At 43.0% G+C, this 15,537-nt stretch overlaps 1 protein-coding gene across 1 annotated transcript in view; it reads right to left on the minus strand.

Annotated features, from left to right (window-relative positions):
- Positions 1-282: 282 nt before the first annotated feature.
- Positions 283-15,537, minus strand: part of PCMTD1 (protein-L-isoaspartate (D-aspartate) O-methyltransferase domain containing 1) — a 33,381-nt gene continuing 18,126 nt past the window's right edge. Inside the window, exons 4-6 of the mRNA XM_079722424.1 lie at positions 8,080-8,251; positions 6,445-6,568; positions 283-804 (exon numbers count right to left, since the gene is read on the minus strand). Coding sequence (XP_079578550.1) covers positions 440-804; positions 6,445-6,568; positions 8,080-8,251 — 661 coding nt within the window. The 3' untranslated portion in view covers positions 283-439. The remainder of the gene's footprint in view (positions 805-6,444; positions 6,569-8,079; positions 8,252-15,537) is intronic.

The following is a 15,537-nucleotide window of genomic DNA, read 5'->3' on the forward strand; positions in this document are numbered from 1 at the left end:
AACACAAAGCTTCTGATTTCCTTGTTAGATAAAGGTTTCATGGAGGAAATGCAAATGGCTGCAATTCGAATCAGACTACATACGCTTCATGATGATTTCACCTTATGGAAAATTAAATCTAACCCTCACACTACTGCTCTGTAAGGAACCAGATGAGGATCTGAAGGACCCAGTCTTGACTACTTTACATTCCACTCTTGAAGTCTCTCCAAGTTAAAACAGCAATTTTAACAAGATTTAAAGAAAAATATATTTTATAAAAGGGATTCTTTTTAATCACAGAATACATCATTTTTATTACTAAGACAGAAACAAGTTATACTTTTTCCACTAAAAATTCACTCTGATGAAAGAAAGAATTCTCTTTTAACTTCTAACAAATGCTACATTTTCAAGACTAAAGGAATTATCAGTAGGCATTCTTTCTTCTTGCTCTAAGTTATTTTTCCCTAAAATACGTCAAGTAAGCTTTTAAAGACTCGGGCAGGGGGAGCTTCATGATCTTCTCCCTCAGCAAGTTCTGGGGCGGCTCCTCCTGCTTGTGGGCTTCGCCGTGGTCCTTCTCCTCCCCCTCTTTATCTTCCTCCATCTTCTCCTCCTCCTCGCTGTCTAGAGGCTGAGGGATGAGCTGATTCCCCACAAAGACGTAAGTGTTAATCCTCTGCTTGACCCTCTTCCTTTTCCTTTTGGGCGGCGCCCTCTGAGGAATGCCCTTGGCCTGCATCTCATCATTTATGAAATTTCTAAGTGTGCGTCGAATATAAATGCGAGCCAAGTCCTGCAGATTCCTGACAGCACAGGGGGCTAAAAACACACGGAAAACATAAAGAGTTAAACGTTATATACTGTTCACTTCTTAGTGAATATTAGAAGACAGGACATAAGAAACTCTGACTCTCATCTAACACAGACTTTAGGAAGGGCGCTTACTATGTGCCGGACCGCGGCAGTACTGAGGGCGGCGGACGGCACCGGGGTCTGTGTGCACAGACGTGGGCACATCCCCAGGAACGAGCATAAACCCTCTCGGGAAGGATAAATAACTTACAGCAGCTGGAGCACATGTGAATTAAGTCGTTAGGGGACAAGAATAGAAGAGATTTTACCCTACACATTTTCTGTACTCTCTGATGTTGAAAAGCATGTGAAGGACCTATTTAAAAATGAAGGCACTGTTTGAACAGCTGCCTCAGTCTGAGCTCTAAACTATTACACGCATGCACACGCAGTTTCCATCCTTCTGTAAATCAACAGGCAGAACTGGTTCACAGGTACAGGGCCACCAGAAATCATGCCGCAGCACTCTAACAGCCCCCAAGCACCACAGATCTAAGCTGCTGACGCTCACTTCTATCAAGCGCACAGGCAGAGTCCGAACAGGCCCTGTCTGCTTCACTCCTGCCTCCCACCGACACGCAGGTGTTAAGACCTAGGCCACACGCCCCTCTTGGTGGCCTCCTCCAGTGCTTTGCACCCAGACAAAGAAACTTCTCAGGTCCCCACCTGAAATTCGTTTTTCCGAGTTTCCACCCCTGTGGGAATAAAACCCTTATCAAGGATTCTTCTCAAATACCTAACAAAACAGAACACAGCCCTCCTCAGGTCCACAGCACGAGAAAGCCTTCACCACTTTTCCGCTTACTTTTATACTTTTTCTTAGCTACCTCCTTCCAAACCTTCCTGTTACCATGTCAGTTATCCAAATGTGTACGTGGTCGGTGGTCGGTCTTTGCCCTCAGCTGTGAGCTCTTGCCTGGGCCCTTCCTCATCCTCCCCCCACAGGGCCTGCAGGTACACGTCCCGTCCTGGGTGGTCCCCTCCTGCCCGAGTGCCCGGGGCTCCGCCCAGTCACAAGCTGGGCACATCCTGCAGCGGGAGATGCGGTTTGTCATAAAACTCCAGGCAGGAGGCATCTTAGACCAATTCAGAGATCCCTTAGCACATACTTCCTGGCCTGCTACAAAACCTTTTCTTCAGACTCTCTACTGAAACCCAAAATGGAAAGGAATTCACGTCTATCCTGCCGTCTGCACCTGCCCCCAGCCATGCGGGGAAACTGGAACCACCTGTAACAAGTCTGCCAGCAGCCAGCTGTGTGAGCACGCAACAGACTGAAACCAAGAGAGCCCCGCTCTTACAGAGCGTATCCGTCTGGGGAGCGGCAGATAAAAAAGTATGGAACAAAAAGTATGGAACAAAGCACCAACGACGCAGCAAGTTACATGGGGGCAAGGCTGCTCCCGACTGGGTGGCCCTTGCGGGACCCCTGAGGAAGTCAGAGCTGCGCCTGGATCCACGTGACAGGAGGAGGCCAGCCCAAGCGCGCCCTGGGCGGAGGCAGGCGGGCGCGGGGACGGGTCCCGTCGAGGTCTGGAAGGCCACGGCCATCAGCAACTGCAGGGTGCTAAGGGGGCAGGGTCGTAACGGATGAAGAGCACGGCCCGGCCCCTCTGTGGGGTGGCGGCTGGCAAGGGCAGGAGCGGGCGTGCCGGGGGCCTGCGTGAGACAGGACCACGCTGGGGCGGAGAGAGGGGACAAGCCTGAGTTCTGCTCTGAAGACACGACGGACAGGGACTGGACGCGGAGAGTCTTTGGCCCCAGCGGCGAGGCTGATTACCGACGTGACAAAGAGAACAGTTGGGGAGAAGATAAAGATTTGCTCTGCTCGTGCTGTGCGTCCTAAATGGAGGTCTGGGCGCTGCCGCCGCCCACTGGGCGTTTCACACGTGGCAGCCCGTCAGTGCCAGGCGAGGCAAGCGGGGAGGGGCCAGCAAGGTGCTCGGGGCCCCAGAGGCCATGCGACGTGCCGGCCCTTTCCACCCGCGGCAGCTCCACCAGCACCGGGCTCAGGGCAGGGCCCGGCTGCAGACGGGAGTCATGGGGTCATCAGCCCCAAAGGCCAGGACGGCCCCCACACGGGGCGCCGGAGGGAGGGGGGCCGGAGGTCAAGGGACCGCTGCAGGAAGCGGGGTAGAGAACAACCGGGGAAGAGCTTCAGAAGCTACAAAGAAGAGAAGGAGTAACTTAGTCTTCTGGGCCGTCCCTGTGGCTGTGCCCGCCCACACCCCGGGCGCTCTCCCAACACCTCACTGTCCTCCTCCGCCGCCAGCACTGCCTGCTGCTCCTCCAGGGACACGATCACCACGACGACTGCAGGGGCAGCCCAACTTCAAAAGCACCACCCGGACCCGGACTGGAAAAGGATTCAGACCGGGCTCCACTCAGTCGCTTCTGACACTCACAGGTCCTAAAGTAGCGCCCACAAGAGCCTCATTTAAACGTTTCCTGATAATACGAAAACTTCTGGCCGATTCTCAGCCCCACTTATTCAAAAATCCCAGCATTTTCTGTACTTCAACACTCCTTGTTCCTAACGCTTCTAGTCACGAGAAGGATTCAGTGGACCAGACAACACCAGTCCTGACGGCTATAAAGTTTTCCTGTGAACTGAAGCTTTCAGGCCAAAACTACAATGAAGGCTATCTCTAACACACACATCAGCTCTGTTTGTTTCCCAAAAGGTGGTCTCTATGTAGATTTTGTAGGAACCTAGCAGTCAGCACTTTCATTTTTATTTGTTAAGTAAGACTGAAAAGGGCACTGGATTTAGGTCAAACCCCATTTTTAACCTACGAAACCGCAACTTCGTTTGGCTCAGTGTGGCGCAGTTCCACAGTTCATGAAATCACCTGACCTCTGTGATACTGAGATTTATAAGAAGAAATGTACATTTGGCTTCCCCTCCTGACACAGAGCTCCTAAAACACGTGGAATTTCCTAAGTGATGAGAGCATCAAAGTAAAAAGCAGTGCCTTTTAGTGTTCATGAGAAGCTCCCTTCAACCACACGTGACTTGATGTTACGGGGTGACGTTCGCTAAACCCTTCAAGGTGCTAGGCTGGTTGTCGGGGACACCAACCATGGGATTAGAGAAATGGAACTTTCAGGCTGCCCCTCCAGAGACGGGAAAGGGGCTAGAGGGTGAGTTGATCACCGAGAGTCGATGATTTAATCAATCGAAGCTCCACAGAAGCCCCTAATGGAAAGGGCTCGCAGAGCTTCTGGGCTGGTGCACAGCCGGAGGTGCCGGGAGGGTGGTGCGTGCAGAGAGGGCGTGGAGGTCCGCATCCTCCCACACACCCCACCCTGGGCATCACTGCCATCCGGCTGTTCCCCAGTTAGTCTAATGAGTCATCTGTTCTCCTGCATTCTGGGAGCCGCTCCAGCAAATTATCGAACTCTAGGAGGGGTCGTGGGGCCTGATTCATAAGCAGCCTGTGAGAAGCTGGAGGAGGACACAGCCTGTAGCCTGCGGGGTCTGTGTTGGCACCGGCGAGTGCCGCAACTGCGCCAGACCGCAGTACAGCTCGTTGGGGTCCGCAGAGGACTGCGGGATTGCTCAGGGAGGAGAACCCACAGGTCTGGAGACAGGAGGATCCGGCAGGGGGTGTATAAAGGAAACAGAGTTTTCCTTCACCCCTTCTAAAGGGCCTGCTGTGAAATTTATTTTTAGAATGTCTTATACCAAAGAAAGAAAAAGAAATATGACTTTAAGTTGAGTAAAAATTTGTGATGAACCTGAGGAAGAGTTATAAATACATTTTAGTAATTGTTTATATGAGCAATTTCATAGCTACAAAATACATTTGGCAAAGGATTTGCACGTGTATTTTTTAGGGTTTTTTTGTGCTAACGTTCTTTCACGTTTTTATTCCCTATAATTAATGAAATAATGTTCTCTACACAGAAACCTATTTTAACTTATTTTAACAGAAAAGCAAACGTGTTCTTATTCTCCACACATCCTATTCCATTTCAATTCCTAGCTACCTGGTCCCCAAGTCCACCTCTCCACTGGTAAGAAGTTGAGCAGGGGAAACGGGTGTAATTTACTGACCGTCCCAAAATCCCAACACTATTCTTTACTAAGCCATTATTACCTGCTAAGCACTTTATAAACACTACTTCACTTAATTCTCAAAACCACCCCAGGGCTTTCCTGGTGGCACAGTGGTTAAGAATCCTCCTGCCAATGCAGGGGTCATGGGTTCAAGCCCTGGTCCGGGAAGATCCCACATGCCGCGGAACAACTAAGCCCGTGCCTGCAACTACTGAGCCTGCGGTCTAGAGCCTGCATGCCACAACTACTAAGCCCACATGCTACAACTACTAAAGCCCATGCACCTAGAGCCCATGCTCTGCAACAAAGAGAAGCCACTGCAATGAGAAGCCCGCGCACCACACGGAAGAGTAGCCCCCGCTCGCCACAACTAGAGAAAGCCCGTGCGCAGCAACGAAGAGCCAACGCAGCCAAAAGTAAATAAATAAAATAAATAAATTAAATAAAAAAAAAACACCCCAAAAGACCACAAAACCACATAGGTTGCAAGAGGGTAAAATAACCCTGAAAATAAAATGAAATCTCTCCCAGTTTCCTATGAAATTAATTCATTTAAAAAGCAAATTAAATCAAGAAGTTTACTATGGTAAAGTTCTAAAGCTCATTTTTGGCAAAGAACTTTACTTATTGGTTTCCAAAGCCATGATACACGCTGGGCCAACCACTGCCGCGCTCACCATTCTTCCTCAGGGTCTCAGCAGCCCTCAGGGAGCTCAGCACTCCCGCCTTCTCCAAAGTCCGGTTTCACACACCACACACTGCTGTCCTCCCACTTCTCGGCCCTGCCTCTGCTCGTGGTCTAGCTCTGACCTGGTGGATCACAGGCCCAGTCCCAGCGCCTCCCCTGAGTCTCCTCACCCATCCTCATAGCTCGTGCAGCAGGGTGACACCCACATGCCTACCTAACAGGAAACTGAAGACAGCCAAAATAGAAGTCTCTGATCTTCCTACACCGATTTCCAAGCTATTCACCCTCAGTCCTCAACAGCAATAAAGGGTACCGTCACTCAGTGAGGGGCTCAGGGTAAAACTTTAGAGCCCTCTTTCTCCTCCACCATCTTCCTACCTTCAAACAACTCCACCCCCATCAACACTGACTCTCTCCTTGAGGACAAGGGAAGTCTCCATCAGCTGTCCTCTGCAGCCCAGCCGAGGAGCTTCAGCGACCCTGAAAGTTATCGCTGATCTTGGAACGAGCAAGCTCTTTTCAGCCTAAAGAAAGGCTTTTCTGTTTGCTGTCCCTCTGTATGGAAAATGATGCCAACAAATGTACCATAATTAATACATTCACAACTGTAAGTAACAAATTCATCTTTTCATCTGACCTGCCCCTTCTGTTCATACCTCCCTGAAGGCAGCTAACAGGGCCTGGTGCAAGGTAGGAGCTTTATCCAAAAATAACAACAACAAAAAAGTCAATCCACGGAATACATGACTGCATTATTTACTTAACTCTTCATAGTTAACACGGCCCATTAAGCCCAAGCACAGCTGTTGAACAACATAAGCCACAGTCGAGTCAGAAAGGACCAGCGGTTACTTACGGAGGCCCACGGAATCTGGTTTGCCATTGTCATTCTTGCTCGGCTGCACAAGTGGGGCAAATGACACAGCAAGGATGTTTTTACTTTCCCAAGTGTTTTGTCCAGTTCGCATAATTTGTGTTAACTATTTAGAGGGAGAAAAGAGACAGAACGGCTTAATCTTGGACGTGTGATCACCTTACAGTCACTATTTTGTTTTAACAGGATAACAGCAGTGATCGCTATATAATCACTTGTATCTGAATGCAACCAAATTACTTTCATTTAAATATTTACCATAAAATGATACAGGAGGAATCACAAATACTTGCTGTTCAAGACAGACACTTGAGCGCAAACAGCATGACTCCGCAGGTTGTATCTGGGGTCTGAGGGCTTCTAGGGGTACTCTTCCAACCCACACCTGCCAATGGCCCCCAAAACACACGTCTCACACAGGTTTAGTTGTTTGGTTAAAGTGTTTTATTAGTAAAAACACGTTTTCATTACTGTACTAATGAATCAACTTCATGAGCTTCCATGGTGGTTATAAAATACAGATTCTAATCCTAATCCCAACTTGACATTCCATGGATAAATGTAATTAGTCACAAGGGGATTAGAAGTTTTACCCACTCAGCAAATATCCACCATCAGTTCTAGAGAAAAAATATTAGCTCAGTACATGACTGAAGGAAGATGAATTAGTATCTTCAATTTATATTATAGAAATCAGCCTATTATATTTTACGTTAGTACAATAGTATATAATAAATATTCAATAAAATACCAATGGGAAACCATATTTTAAATGTTCAAAAATGTCTCTTTAAAGGAAAACAGAAAAAGACGATTAATCTGGGAGTCTCAACTCCGGAAGCATTCAAGTAACATTTTTCCAAGAATGTGTTTTAATGAATGCTTTATATTCTGTCTTTCTAATAACTGACAAACACAGTATGTGGTGATGGTGAAATCCTCTGACCTGCAAATCACATGTGTGAACTTAGGGGACCCTCAGATATACAAACTCCAAAACAACCACACTACGTCCCAGTCATCTTGGACAATCTATCTTCTACTTACAAACCACAAGGTGTTTTAAACATCTCAGATGTAGGTTAATATGAATATAAAAGATATTTTTTGAAATGTATATTTATAAAAGTAAAAGACCCACCCATTTTCTGAATAAATTAGGATTTCATACACTTATACCTAATAATTCCAGAACAAAGGCAGACAATAGGTGAAAAATACTTCCAAATGCATCTACGTATACTAAAAGAAGATCCAAAAATTTACTCGTGTCTGGAATGGAGTTAAGCAGTTCACACCAAACTCCGAACAGGATTTCCTTTTCATATGTTCAGCTAGAAGCAGTTACACATTCAGTGGCACTCCCTCCCTCACCTGGCGAGGACCCTGACGGGGGCGCAGCTCAGCGTGGCTCTCCTAACCCTAGTTAACGGGTCTTTTCCGCACCTGCCTTGGTTAATAGTCGAGAGCCCGTTTCAATGTTCTCCTCTATAGACAGATCTGTGAAGAGTATTTATTTCTTCCTTGAAATTTACAGTGTACCTTTCACTGAGGTAACGCTTCCCGTCTTACGCTAAGTGCGTCTCCTACATCAAGTGAAAGGACAGTGGAAGCTACCTGGTCTTCTATGGGCATGACCAGGATGCCCCCGACTTTCAGCAGTATCTTCATGTAGTGTTCGTGGTCCTTCTGGACTCCAGCCCCACAGTAGACCCGATCATACTGGTGGCTGTCTGACGCTATCTGCAGACAATTGCCAACCACAAATGCAGGCTCACAGAACTCGAATCTATACAGAAAACAGACAGTATTTTAGCTCATTAAGCAAAAGATCAGATCTAAACAAATTAACAGAGTCCAGCTTCTTGAAAGAGTGAAGTTACCAAATTAATTATAAGGATAATATATTATAAAATTTGATTGAAATATCAGATTTATGAAGTTTAACACTGATCAAATATATTGTTTTATTATCAGTGATGCAGGGTACATTTTTTCAAAACATTAACCTTTTTTTTGCCACACTGAAACCTTACTTAAGGCTTAAAAGGTGAATATAGTGAAAAGCCATCACGACACCAACCTTGTGATGCCCACAAAGGACCTACAATGAGGATGAGAATCCCAAAGGGTCAAACACAAGAGACAAGGCTTCACTCCCCCAGCTCTTTCCAAAAGAAGCCAGGGGCCAGTGGACATGGAAGGGCTTGTGCAGTCTCCACTGCGGACATCTTGCTGCAGTTAACAGTGGCAAAGCTTGTCAGGAAAAGACACCTGTGCCCTTACCCTATGCTCTTGCAACCACTAAAGAGTAGGGAGATTTTCCTAATACATTTTGGCAGAACTATGTTACAGGTTGGAAAAGAGAGCAGAATCAAGTGCTTTTTGGCCCCCAGGATCTCCCTACACAACAAAAGAAGAGAGATGGATGGTTTCAAAGCAAAGGCATCTTATCCAGGCCACCTGTTCCTGGTTACAATGTTGGTTCATTGTATATAGAGTTATGCTTTTACAAACTATCCTGTTTAGACTTCTACTTTATTCCTTAAGTTCTGGCAAATCTGAAAAGTCTCTAAAATATATAATTAATTAAAAGCCTAATGCACTAACAAAACACGTAATTTTTAAAAATTAATTCATGAAATATCCTTTCACTTTTAAGTTGATTGATGTTAATTTGACCACACAGCAAAATCAGGCTATCATTTGAGGATGAAATACGAAAAATGACTCTGAATCATAATCACTTTTATTTTGTAAAACCTATCCTGTCCTTTGGTAATTAACAGACTTATTACGCAGTAAGTTCCCATTAAAATTCACTAAAGTACAGACACACTATGGTCATCGACATTTAAAGAAGACTTTCTCAGCATGATGCTGTCCTCAACTTCCTGTCCCCTTGGTGGAGGGGCTGGGGGCCTGAGGGACAGTGTAGAGCCTGCACCCTCCCTCCACCGCTTCCCCCACGGCTGCTCAGCACAGGTCCACGCCCCTTAGAGCGCCATGTGGGGCTCCTTACGGTTCTACCTGGATGTCCCCCCTTCCAGACTCACTCCCTGGCTCTGCCCCCTGGGCTACACACTGCGCTGCAGCCACAGGTTAAACTGTTGGCTTCTCATCACTTAGAGGAAATATTACAAAGTGTCTCCTGTACCTGTGTCTGTGCTGTTCCTCTGACTGAAAGGCCCCTCCCTCTCTTCTTGATAAACGCCTAGCGTCACTTGGAGACACAGCTCAGATATGAGCTACACAACGAAATCTTACCCAACTCCTTAATCAGATCTCATTCTTTCTACTTGCAAAGTACACACAAAAGTGTAAACTTACCTATGTAATGGACAATGTTTAATTCTCTCTTACACTCAACACAACCTAGGATTGTCTAAAATATGGCTTTCAAATAACTAAATAATGTGGATCATGTGGTTTAATCATCTCATCAAACTCAAAGTAAGCATCCTTTAAAAAGAAAAAAGACCAGTATTTTCAACCTAAAAATCCTCATTCTTATAAAAATTCATTTTAAATAACTTAATTTTATAATAATTTAAGCCAGTCTTAGAATTTTCAGGATGAACGTGAGCAAGGAATTTAAATTTAAAAATCTGAATTATTAAACCTCTTTTACCATTAAGTCTGTTAAATCAACTTAAAAATATGCTTATAGTTTAAAAGTTTCCTACTAGTTAAAAATACATGATAGCTCACAGAACTATCATCTAGGAAAACACCATTACAAGTAAACAACTTACAATTAAAACCACTTCTCATATTCGTGATATTTTTATATACTCTCATCCCAGCAAAATGAATTAGAAGGAATTTAGTGTCTGATTCTAAAATCAAATGTGTGACTCTAGCCAAGTGGCCTGACACTAATGATTAGGACAATTCATTCCAAATACTGTTTGTGGAGCACCAGTTGTGTGTCAAGACTGGAAATACAAAGGGAAACATCCATGCCTACATCTAGTGGAAGAGACAACAATCTCAGTAATTAAAGATTGATTTAAAAGTGTGATAAATGCGCTAAAGGTATGCGACTCCATAAAGGAGACAGAGGATGCAAGGAAACCGACGCCCTGGGAAGGGAGAGGAAGGCTCCCTGAGAAATGGTTAAGCCTGATCTGAAAGGCGAGACAGGACAATCAAACCACACCATCCAAGATGGCAGCCACTAGCCACATGTGGATACGAGCCCCTAAAATGTGGCTCGTCCACACTGAGATGTGCTGAAAGGATAAAAATCACACAAGATCTCAAATATTCAGTATGAAAATGTAAAATATCTCAGTATTTCTTTTATATGCGTGTGTATATGTGTATGTATATATGTGTGTGTGTATATGTGTGTGTATGTGTGTCTGTGTATACTTCAACAGCCGCATAAACTGAAAACACTGAACAACTACCCTTCTAACTTTATCACCTATAAACAGGAGCTTCAAATATTTTCCTTAATACAAACTTCCCTTTGGAATATTCTCCTGGTTTTCCCGATATCTCTTTGAACACTTCCTCTGAATTTTAATTGTATCTCCATCACCTATTACGGGCCTCAAAAAACACTAAGTAGGTGAGAAACATAAGAAACATAATTGTTTTGTCAGCTGTTCCACCTACCAACTTTGAATATGAACCCAAACTTGACAAATTAAATATGTTAATCACAAGAACCCCAGGACTAGAAGAGAAACCTGCACAGAAACAGTTACAGAAAGAATATGTGCCCATGGCACCTTCTATATCAATATGATGGTTCTTGTTTTACTAAATTGGATAACTATAAATAACTGTAGCTTCATGTTACAAAATACATGATTTTTTCCCCAAGTGCCAAAAAAAAAAGCAAAACTCAAACAGTAAAAAAAACAAAACAAACTCTTTTGCCTTTAATGAATAAACCAAACCAACTGTCCTCTAACTGAAAGGTAAATTTTTTTTTTTTTTTTTGCGGTACGCGGGCCTCTCACTGTTGTGGCCTCTCCCGCTGCGGAGCACAGGCTCTGGACGTGCAGGCCCAGCGGCCATGGCTCACGGGCCTAGCCGCTCCGCGGCATGTGGGATCCTCCCGGACCGGGGCACAAACCCGCGTCCCCTGCATCGGCAGGCAGACTCCCAACCACTGCACCACCAGGGAAGCCCCTGAAAGGTACTTTTTAGGGGCCTTTCTGAAGATCTTAAATAAGCCACCTTATTCTAGGAAAGAAAGTCTTTTCCCTTGTAATGCAGATCTGAACAAGTATATCTGCTTCCACTTAGGGAATATTACAAAGAATCATTATAGAGAAAAATTAGACCTCTAAATTTATAAATAATTTCTACTAATGCAAATGGACCATATACCTCTAACAAATGCATATGGGGTCTTTACACTTTCATTTAACATACCAAATTAATTTCCTTTACCAGCATACTCAAATTTTAAAGCTTAACTGAACCTGAGACAACATTCCAAAAAGAGTAGAAGGATTGGACTATTTCTAGACACAAAATAGTAAAGCCTCAAGGACGTATCAGGTAGAAAGGTGAATATTTTAAAATATAGGCACAAAAACACCTAGAACATAGTAATTTACTAGTTATAAGAAACATGTCTAGCAGAGACACTGTTCCGTCTGGGTACTGTTTATTACACTTACAGCTATGGCTTCACCTTCTCCACCAATAATTCACGAATCCTTCAGGTTAGCAAAGAAAACAAAACAACTCTCAAACTGCCTGTACTTATAATGTTATTTTTTTAAATACACAAATGGGTTATAGATTATCTTTCCTAATAAAGGATTTAGAGATGAGCTTTAGTATTTCTGACTAGGTAGAGGTGAGGATCTTACTTAGATATTTTGTATTCTGAAACTGAAATTATGGCTCATTTTTAAAATAGCATTTCACGTAAATAAATTCATACAAATCCTACTGCTAATAATATTTTTTCAAAAGACTGATTAAAATTTTTCAGGCAAATGTTTACGGATGTGCTCATATACGTATGAAGAACAAATGACTGATTTGAGGCATGGATGACAGCTACAGTGTGGCTAGAGTCAATTACAACTGCTATTATTTCTTCCAGTGTAAAGAAGAAAATAAAGAGAACAGTTTCCTCCTTCAGCTTTAACTAGATTCTGAAAGCTGCATCTTCCCTAAGTTTCCACAAACCTCTATAGGCAAAGGACATATTTTATAACAAAAATACCATTCTGTATAATCTGGAATACTGTAGTAATAAACTAACCATAAGTTTTCACTTTATTATAAAATAGTGCTACATTATTTATAGATTTATACATAAAATCTAGGTTTAAAAATAGTGAAAGAAAAAAATCCAAATTCCACCTTTTCACATCAACCACACACAAATGGAACCTGAGAAGGGAAAAAAAAAAAAAAAAACCAGCAAAACAAAAATAAAGAAAAAAAAGAGAGACAAGAGACCTACCAAAAGGAGACTTCCTATGTGGTTATCATTTTAATCCTAAAAGTATGGTTCTTGTGTTCTCTTCCAGTTTTCATACTTGATTCGGGGGAGCTCATTAAAATTTTATGTCTGTTAGTAACATGAAAAGTAGCAATCATTTTTATCCTTTGAAGAAAATTTCCAAAACAAAATTTCCCAGATACAGATACCTTATACTCCTATATTACACCAAATTATACTTCCTAACAATGTAAGTTACCTGTATACAAAAAAAAAGTTAAACAGTTCTAAAATGTAATAACTACAAATTCACCCACTTTAGACTTATAATTATTTATTGATTTAAACCTGAAAATCTAATGGCTTTTTAGACTTTTACGTTGAAAGGGAAAATTATTTGACATGGCCTTACTAAAATAAAACGTGCACGGAAAATCATTTGTGGGAAAAGAGAGAGCACAGATAGCTTGGTTTATGACATGAGCGCTTGGCCAAACTAGCACCCGGATTCCAATCACTTACCTCAGCAGCGCTTTTCTTTACAGGTGCGTGCTGGATTATCTTCATCTCGAGATGGACAGACGATTCCATTCACAGCAGGGACCTTGCCAACTTGCCCATATAATTCTTTTGATAAGCTGCTAGGAGAACAGGGTGACCTAGCCTTGCCCTGCAGCTTCCCTCTTAGATGGATAGTCTAGGTCTAGGAGCTGACTGAGAGCAGAAAAACAACATTTCCCTTCAATACACCGCTGGAGTGGGAGCTGACAGTTTGCACACCTAGTTTATCATGTGCCATAGGATGCTGTCATTGAAATTTCAGACTATTATTCCCGTGGAATAAAGGACTTCAAGGACAAAGGAAAGAATCCTATCTTGTTCTCATACCTCGTCCAAAACAACCTGCCAAATGAATCACAGACACTTCTTTTTCTCAAAACACTCTGCCATAATATACATTTTGAACTCTAACAGCTAGGACTACTTCATTAAAACAAAACTTCAGGGCTTCCCTGGTGGCACAGTGGTTGAGAGTCCGCCTGACGATGCAGGGGACACGGGTTCGTGCCCCAGTCTGGGAAGATCCCACATGCCGCGGAGCGGCTGGGCCCGTGAGCCATGGCCACTGGGCCTGCACGTCCGGAGCCTGTGCTCCACAACGGGAGAGGCCACAGCGGTGAGATGCCCGCGTACCACCAAAAAACAAAAAAAAACAAAACATTTCACAACCTTCCGTTGGGAAGAAAACCCAAGGAAACGTTAATCTCTTGATCTCCAAGTACAGTTATACCATTCAAAAACTCGTACAACCAAGGATTAAGCTACTGAATTTCAAAAAATTTTAAAAAACAAAGACTTTACCTTTTCAAGTGGTTTCCCTTCCAACTGTATCAAACTCATTTCAGAATAATTCAAGCATTATTTAAAGCACAGTGTTAAGAGTAAATACACAGATTTCTCATTGAATAGAGCTTTAGGAGACTCCACAGGACCAAAAACAATCTCTAAACATTTTATAGGGAATGTGACAGGTACGTCGCATAAAAGTGAGCCTTCATGTATTTCAACAGTAATTTCTTATAAAGTAACTTGGGATAAAAACTATTTTATTTCTGTCAAACAGTATGTTATTCCCGGAATAATTTCTTCTCCTGAAATGCGTTAGAAGCCATCAAACTTTCCCCCACGCCATTTCTAACCGACGTTAAAACACGTAACTGGGAGCCCTGATGACTAGTTTTAAGCATTTTTCTGTCCCACCATTTGAATGTTTGTCATGATTAAAAACTGTGCTTACAACCTATAATATCTCTCATAAAACTACCATCTGAACATTATTAATATACCAAAGTGTTCAAGAACTAGTTTGAAATAATATTGACTATATATCTATAGATAGCGAAACTACTTCAAGTATGCCATAATTCTCTTAAAGATGAAGCGGGACTGCTCTAGTGATAAACTGATAGAATACAGTATCATTTAATTTTTTCCAATGCAAACTGAATTATGTGGAAAAGGAGCCTATAATTAAAAATAAAATTAGGACACTAGACATTGCCACAAATCAATCAAATCTTCTAAAATGCAGACAACTAAACTAGCTCTGAAGGTAATTTAAAGTGTGTACCTTGACTGACCCTGAGGGACATGCTTCCTCTCCTGCCCATCTCCATCACCCATACCACAGGTAAGTCTCATTAGTGAACAGGTAGGTGTGCTTTCTGATAAAAATGCTATAGTGCACGTAACCATGCTAACAGCACTCCCTAAATTCTAATCTGGAAAAAATAAATAAATGATGGAAATAAAAGTGCTGCTTCAACTTTTGTAGCTGGGGCCAAGTTGCTAGGCTGTAATTCATTGGCACAGCTTACCCCTGGGAAGAAACACTAGAATAAATCAGTTTTTACATCATCATAGCTAAATCAGAACTAAACAAAAAGACTAGCCTAGCTGAAGTTATGGACTGTCTAACCCTGTTTTCCCATCTGGGAAATGTGGACATCAATATTGCCTCTAGGACTGTGGGTACAGCTCTTAGAATGGCACTTGGTACTTAAAGAACAGATAATACACATTACCTGCTGTTATTTTTATCATCTCATTACTGTCTTCATGACTCATTTCTACAACAAACTATGTAGAAA

Source organism: Hyperoodon ampullatus, assembly GCF_949752795.1.
Source record: "Hyperoodon ampullatus genome assembly, chromosome: 17".
Lineage (NCBI taxonomy): Eukaryota > Metazoa > Chordata > Mammalia > Artiodactyla > Ziphiidae > Hyperoodon > Hyperoodon ampullatus.